The following is an 8553-nucleotide window of genomic DNA, read 5'->3' on the forward strand; positions in this document are numbered from 1 at the left end:
TTTCATTTCAGACAGTAGTTGTAGTGGTTTGTACATTATACTAGATTACTCGTACACTTGTGATACCGGATTTTGGGAAGTTCTAGTAGATGCTTACAGTTTTGCTTATTATTATCATCATTTCATTTTTATGTTTTATTTTTGCTGTATATCACCCTCACTTTCCATGCTTAATTTCTTTAATAAATAAAAATTAGGTTTCAAAAATAATAAAATGAGTAATTAAATAGATAGTTCACCGTTGGCTTGCCAAACGTAGACGTTGGGCATTATAACGGCCTATAGTGGGAATCAGGTTGTGATAGCTTGGTATCGGGTACTAGGTTCACATAGGTCTCATAAGTCATGAGCAGGCGTAGTAGAGCTTTGCAGATCGGTGCGGAGACATTCGTACTTATCTTCGAGAGGCTATAGAGCATGAAGAAACTTCTCTTTCTTTATCTCCTATCGTGCAGTTGATGTTGTGGTAAGTATCTTTGGCTTATTCTCTCACAGATGGTGAGAACGCACGCTACGGCAGAATCCGGAGGTAGAGGGGCCGCTCCCCTAGCCTTTAGAGGCAGAGGACGAGGCCGAGGGAGGGCCACAACTCTTGCTAGAGGATGAGAGTATCGTAGAGTTGCTCATGTTGTACCTCTAATGGATCTAGTAGAGGATCCTATTATTGAGGAGTAGGATGAGGCGCCTGCAGCTGAGCCAGCCCCGATAGATATTATGACTGCACCAGGATTTCAGGATGTCATAGGCCGTATGCTACGGTTCATGGATTCTATGACTCAGGCCGGGCTATTTCCGGCAGATCCGACCACATCTCATGCGAGAGGGGGATCACAGACCCATACCGCTCAAGCTCCAGGGCACACTGCTATTATTTACTAGACCCCAGGTGTACTACCTACGGGCGAGGCCCAGCCAGTTGCAACGGTTATACCAGAGCCTGGACCAGCCACGACCGTGGAGCAGTAGAAGCGGCGGGATAGATGGACTAGGCTACATCCTCCTGTCTTTGGCGGTGAGCGACATGAGGACCCACATGACTTCATTGATTGTTGCAGGGACATGATGCATAATATATGAGTATTGGAGTCCAACGAGGTGGACTTCACCATATTTCAGTTAGAGGGCAAGGCCCGTAGGTGGTGGCGGTCTTATCTCTGTAGCAGGCCAGCAGGTTCACTTCCTCTGACTTGGGACCATTTCACACATCTCTTCTTGGAGAGGTATATTCTACCCTCTTAGAGGGAAGAGATATGGGGTAGTTCGAGCGGCTCCAGTAGGGTCAAATGTCTATGACCGATTATGAGGCGATATTTTCTGAGTTGTCTCGCCACACACTTATGATACTTCCCACAAATGCAGAGAGAGTGCGGAGGTTTATTGCGGGCTTGCATTATGGTATCCAGGTTACTATGGCCTGAGAGGTTGAGATGGGGACTTTTTACAAGCAAGTTATGGAGATAGCTCAGATGATCGAGGGTATCTGCAACCAGGGCCGATTGTATACGACAGCGGAGAAGCAGCCTCAGTATTCTGGTGGATCCAGTGGCGCCTCGTCTGGGGGAAGAGGTCAGTTCATGAGGGGCCAGTCTAGCATGCCTATGTATTCATCACCACCGCCTACTTGGAGTGCTCTGGTGCGTCCCTACTTTAGTGTCACTCCAGAGAATACCTACCATCCACCAGCTATTCAGGGTTCCTCTAGTGGGTATTCCGGTCACCAGGGCCAGACTTAGGGTCAGCAGTCTTCCGCACCGAGGGATTTCTATGAGTGCGGGGAGTTTGGTCACATGAGAAGGTTTTTCCCCAGGCTTCAGGGCAAGGCAGTACAACAGAGCTATAAGACCATGATCATCGCACCAGCTGCCACACCGCCTATCCCGTCAGCCAGAGGCGGAGGGAAGGTTTGCAGGGGTCACCGTATAGGTGGAGGCTAGCCAGGTGGCACTCCGTCTAGGTTCTACGCCTTTCCAACCAGACCAGATGCAGTAGCCTCAAACGCCGTGATCACATGTATTATTTCTATTTGCAGTAAGGATGCTTCGGTACTATTCGATCCAGGATCTACTTATTCCTATGTATCTTCTCTATTTGATCCTTATCTGGATGTCTCCCGGGTGTTCCTGTATATGTGTCCACGCCAATGGGTGATTCTATTATTGTGGATCAGGTTTACTAGTCTTGTGCAGTGACTTTATGTGGTTATGAGATCAGAGCGGATCTTTTGTTGCTTGATATGAACGACTTTGAGGTCATCCTGGGCATGGATTGGTTGTCTCCATACCATGTCGTTCTTGATTTCCATGCCAAGACCGTTACCTTGGCGATGCCAGAGTTTCCTAGATTAAAGTGGAGGGGCTCATCCATCAGTACTTCTAGTCGAGTTATCTCTTTCTTGAAGGCTCGACATATGGTCAAGAAGGGTTGTTTGGCCTATTTGGCTTATGTTTGGGATACTACTGTGTAGGCTCCCACGATTGATTTAGTTCCCGTGGTGTGGGAGTTCTCTGATGTATTACCTTTTGATCTACCAAGAACACCATCGGATCGTGATATCGATTTAAGTATTGATTTGGCTCTAGGCACCCATCCTATCTCTATTCCACCGTACCACATGGTGCCGAAGGAGTTGAAGGAATAACTTGAGAAGTTTCTTGAGAAGGGGTTCATCAGGCCGAGTGTGTCGCCTTGGGGTGCACCGGTATCATTTGTGAAGAAGAAGGATGGGAGTATACAGATGTGCATTGATTACCGCCAGCTGAACAAAGCCACTATCAAGAATAAGTACCCATTGTCATGAATAGATGACATATTTGATCAGTTACAGGGTGTTAAGGTGTTCTCTAAGATTGATTTGAGATCTGAATATCATCAGCTGAGGATTCGTGCTCCAAATGTTCCAAAAACGGCTTTCCGAACTAGATATGGGCACTATGAGTTTCTAGTGATGTCCTTTGGCTTGATTAACGCCCAGACGACATTTATTGATTTGATGTATCGGGTGTTCAGGTCATATCTTGACTAATTTTGCATTGTGTTCATTGATGACATATTCATCTACTCATGTAGTATGGAAGAGCATGAGCAGCATTTGAGGATTGTGCTTCAGATCCTATGAGAACAAAAGCTATATGCTAAGTTCTCCCAATGCAAGTTCTGGGTAGATTCTGTGGCGTTCTTCGAGCATGTTGTATCAGGTGAGGTTATTAAGGTGGATCCCAAGAAGATCGAGGTATTTCAGAGATAGCCTTGTCCTACCACAAAGACCGAGATTAGGAGTTTCTTGGCGCTAACAGGTTATTATCGTCAGTTTTTGGAGGGTTTCTTGTCCATTGTAGCTCATTTGACTAGATTGACCCAATAGAGTGCTCTGTTAAGATGGTCTGATGATTATGAAGTAAGCTTCCAGAAGCTCAAGATCGCATTGACTACAACACCGGTGTTAGTGTTACCCTCTATTTTAGGGATGTATATTGTGTATTGCGATGTTTCACGCGTCGGCTTGGGTTGTGTGTTAATGCAGGAGGGGCAATTTATTGCATATGCTTCACATCAACTGAAGCCCCACAAGAAGAATTATCATGTGCATGCTTTGGAGTTGGCCATGATAGTTCACGCTCTCAAGATCTGGAGGTATTATCATTATGCGGTATTGTGTGAGGTCTATACCGATCACCGTAGTTTGCAGGATTTGTTCAAGTAGAGGGACCTTAATTTGAGGCAGCGAGGTGGCTTGATTTACTGAAGGATTATAATATTACTATCCTCTATTATCCGGGCAAGGAAAATGTGGTTGCAAATGCTTTGACTAGAAAGGCCAAGAATATGGGCAGTTTGACATTCATTTCAGCAGAGGAGAGGCCAATGGCTTTGAATATTCATTCCTTAGATAACAACTTGTGAGGTTGGATATTTCAGAGCCAAGTCAAGTTCTTGCATGTGTTGAGGCCCAGTCTACTTTAATTGAGCGGATCAAGGCTCGTCAGTACGATGATCTGCACTTGCTGGTCCTTAGAGAGACATTGCTACAAGGTGGTGCCAAAGAGGTTACTATCGGTGATGATGGTGTTCTGCAGCTTCAGGATGTGTTCCTAATGTTGATGGCCTGAGGGAGACGATTCTAGAGGACGCACAAAGTTCATGGTACTCTATACATCCAGGTACTACAAAGATGTATCATGACCTAAGGCAGCATTACTGGTGGCGGTGAATGAAGAAGGACATAGTGGAGTATGTAGCGAGATGTCTAAATTGCAAGCAGGTTAAGTATGAGCACTAGATGCTAGGTGGCCTACTTCAGCAGATGGTAATACCGGAGTGGAAGTGAGAGCGCATCACTATAGACTTCATAGTTGGGTTGCCGCAGACATTAATTTGATTTTGTTTGGGTCATTGTTGACAGACTGACCAAGTCGGAACACTTTATTCTGGTAGTGACTATGTACTCTTCAGAGAGGTTGACCCATATTTTTATTTAGGAGGTTATTCAGTTTTATGGTGTGCCTATTTCCATCATTTCAGATAAAGGCCATCAATTCACTTCACATTTCTGGAGAGCAGTACAGAGTGAGTTGGGTACTCGGGTAGAGCTCAGCACGACCTTTCATCCGCAGACCGACTGGCAGTCAGAGCGAACAACTCAAATTATGGAGGATATGTTTAGAGCATGTGTGATTGACTTCAGAGGGTAGTGGGATCGATTCTTACATTTGACCGAGTTTGCTTATAATAACAATTACCATTCCAGCATCGAGATGGATCCATTTGAGGCCTTGGATGGTCGGCGGTGTCGTTCCCCCATAGGTTGGTTTGAGCCCGACGAGGCTAGGCTATACGGTACTGATTTGGTAAAGGATGCCTTGGATAAGGTAAATTTGATTCAGGAGCGACTTCGTACATATCAGTCTAGACATAAGAGTTACGCGGATTAGAAAGCGCATAATTTATCATTTATGGTTGGCGAGAAAGTTCTCTTGAATGTCTTGCCGATGAAAGGTATCATGAGGTTCGGAAAGAAGGGCAAGCTGAGTTCGAGGTTCATTGATCCATTTGAGGTGTTGGAGCGAGTTGGAAAGGTTGCTTACAAGCTTGATTTTCCTTCCAGTCTATCAGTAGTTCATCCATTTTTCCATGTGTCTATGCTTCGGAGGTACCATGCGGACAGGTCACATGTGTTAGATTACAGTACAATTCAACTAGATGAGAGCTTGGGTTATGAGGAGGAGCCAGTTGCTATTGTGGATAGGCAGGTCCGCCTATTGAGGTCTTAGAAGTTTCTGTAGTAAAGGTCCAATTGAGGGGTCAACCAGTGGAGGAGGCGACTTTGGAGACCGAGGAGGACATGTAGAGCAGATATACATACTTATTCAATACTCCAGGTATGATTCTAGACCCGTTCGAGGATAAACGTTTATTTAAGAAGTGGAAAATGTAATGACCTGACTGATCGTGTTGCTTCTAGATCCCCGTTCATCTATTTAAGACTTCTTGTATGTTTACTATTTTATGACTTACGGGGATGATTGGTTGTGTTTTGGAAGGATTCGAGTTGAATTCGGAACACTTAACTTCTTAATAGTGGCCTAAGGTGGCCAAGTTTGACTTGAGCCAACATTTTTAGTAAACGACCTCGGAATCGGGATTTGAAGGTTTCAATAGGTTCGTATGATGATTATGTACTTGAGCGTGTGTTCTTATTGAGTTAGGGTGATCTGGGAGCGTTTCAGTGCATATTGTTTAAAGTAGGAGCCTTGAAGGTTTTAGAGTTCTTCAAAATTGATTTCAAGTAGACTTTGGTATTTTCGATGTCCGTTTAGGATTCCGAGCCTAGAAATAGGTTCGTATGGTGATTTGTGACTTGTGCCTAAAATTTAGCGTCATTCCGAGTTATCTATGTATGATTCATCGCGTTCAGAGCTAGTTGAAGAAGTTTGAAGTTAATATGTTGATTAAATTGGTTTTAGGGTGCGATTCATAGTTTCGATGTTGTTTTATGTGTTCTGAGGTTTCGAGCAGGTCCGTATTATGTTTATGAATTTTTTGGTAAAGTTGGTCAGGGTCCCGAGTGGCTCGGGTATGTTTCGGACCACCCAGAGTTAAGTCTAAAATTGTAGAAATTGTGGTGTTGGTTTCCTTCTTCACGAATGCGGAGGTATTCCCGCGTTCATGATGAAGGATTTGGTCTGGGGGAGATTCTGTGCTCGCGAAGACTGGGCCGCATTTTCAATGGAAGAGTATTGTGAAGCTTCGCGTTCGCGAAGTGTAGATCATGTTCGCAAAGAAGAAATTGAGGCTGGGGGATGGCAGGCTGGTAGCCTTCGCATTCGCGAAGGGGATCTCGTGTTCGCGAAGGTTTGGCCTAGTTAGCCTACGCGATCATGAGGCCCTTGTTGCGTTCGCGAAGGGGAAAATCTAGTCAGTTTCAACTTTTCCTTCACGAGAGGATCCTCTCACGATCGCGAAGAAGGGATACTTGGGCAGTAGCTTGTTTCAAAAATGAGACTTAGGTCATTTTCTTCACTTCCCACTTCTATTGACTGATTTTGGAGCACTTGGAAGTAGATATTTCACCTAGTATCTTGAGGTAAGTAATTTATATATAATGTGAGCTTAATACATGATTTATGAGTAGATTGTAATATAGAAATTATGGAAAATTACGGGATTTTGTAAGAAAACCTAGGGTTTTGGTAAAAATAGTATTTGGCCATGAAATTGATGCTAGAATTGGGAATAAATTATTTATTTGAGTTGTACGTAGCTAAAATCATGTTTATGTCCGGGTAGACTTAGGACTTTATCATGCAATATTTATATTATTTGAACCCAACTTGTTACTTTAATTACTTAAGTTTATAATTTAAATTTGATTAGGGATTATGTTAGATCGAGCTTCGTTACTTTGAGTTTGGCTGAGTATTCGATTGTTGATAGAAAATTATGCTTTTTTATGTGCCTATCCTGGTATTGTAATTGTATAACCCGTAGTCTGAAGAGTTCCTCTATTCTTGCGAGTCGGGCTGAACGCCTCGACAATATATATATTGAGATGTATCTATGGATCGGGCCGTATGACCTCGGTAGTGTATGTAGATGATTATTATGGATTGGGCCGTATGACCTCGGCATAACTCGTGCGTAATATCGCTAGGAGTCCGAATATACCTAATATTTCTTTCATGACTTGAGAATTGATATTTACTTGATGGTTCTTATTTGTTGAAATGGCTTGTGATATTTGGAAATTTCAAATTAATATTTTGTTAAAGAATCACATTATTTAATGTTTCTTACTCCATTGTTACTGTTATATTTCATGCCTATTTATAATTCTTGCACTTTATCTATTGACCACTAATAAGTGTCGATGTCAACCACTCGTCACTACATCTTCGAGGTTAAACTAGATGCTTAGTGGATACATGTTTATTTACATGCTCATGCTACACTTCTGCACCAATTATGCAGGTACTGAGGCAGGTACATTTGGTATTCATTCAGGTGCGCATCCACATTATCCGAAGACTTAGTTGTGAGTTGTTTCCCCCATGCTCCGATCTACACCACCTAGACTCTCCTTTCTGTTGTATTTTACATTTCTGTCTATTTCATTTCAGGCCATAGTTGTAGTGGTTTGTACATTGTACTACATTGCTCGCGCACTTGTGACACCGTATTTTGGAAAGTTCTAGTAGATGCTTACGATTTTTTCCTATTATTATTATCACCGTTTCATTTTTATGTTTTATTTTTTATGTATATCACCATGAATTTCCATACTTAATTTCTTTATTAAATAAAAACCATGATTTCAAAAATAATAAATTGAGCAACTAAATAGATAGTATACTATTGGCTTGCCTAATAGCGACGTTGGACGCCATCACAACCTATAGTGGGAATCGGGTCGTGACATCAAGCAATTTGCCAGGCCTTAGATATTCTATAAACTCGTTCCTCCAATCCCAAATTAATTAGGTTGAGTTAAATTCACAGTAGTTGTACAGATCCAACACCAAATGCAACAATTGAACTACCGCACCCGAATCAGATCCTTTATTTTCCATGGACGAACCTAAATTGTCCAATGTGTCTGCATTTACATTTTGATCCCTTGGAATGTGGATGATTGACCACTCCCTGAATGGTTCAAGTATTGTTGCATGCGCTCCTCCTTGGGGTCAAAGATCCCGTATACTTGGTTCACCACCAGCTGGGAGTCGCACTTTATTTCAATAACCTCGGAACCTAGTCCCGATCTAGTTCAAGTCCTGCAACCAAAGCCTCATACTCGCCTTCATTGTTAGTTAGTGTCACAGTTCTAATGGTCTGTCTCATGGTTTCCCCCAAAGGAGTGATTAATACCACCCCGAGATCGGACCCTTTCACGTTGGAAGCTCCATCTATAAACAAGGTCCAAACACCTGATGCCGTTCCCAATACCAACACTGCTTCTTTAGCATCTAAAGGCATTAATCCCAGACTAAAGTCAGCCGCGAAGTTGGCCAAAACTTGTGACTTGATTGCAGTCCTGGGCTTGTATTCAATGTCGAATTC

The 8553-nt window shown here is 43.0% G+C and overlaps 1 protein-coding gene across 1 annotated transcript; it reads left to right on the top strand.

Moving 5' to 3' along the window:
• Window positions 1-4949: 4949 nt before the first annotated feature.
• LOC138892297 (uncharacterized) lies at window positions 4950-5267 on the top strand. Its single transcript, XM_070176004.1, has one exon. The coding sequence runs from the start codon at window positions 4950-4952 to the stop codon at window positions 5265-5267; it is 318 nt and encodes a 105-aa protein (XP_070032105.1).
• The last annotated feature ends 3286 nt before the right edge of the window (window positions 5268-8553 follow it).

Source organism: Nicotiana tomentosiformis, chromosome 5 (assembly GCF_000390325.3).
Source record: "Nicotiana tomentosiformis chromosome 5, ASM39032v3, whole genome shotgun sequence".
NCBI classification, from domain to species: Eukaryota; Viridiplantae; Streptophyta; class Magnoliopsida; order Solanales; family Solanaceae; genus Nicotiana; species Nicotiana tomentosiformis.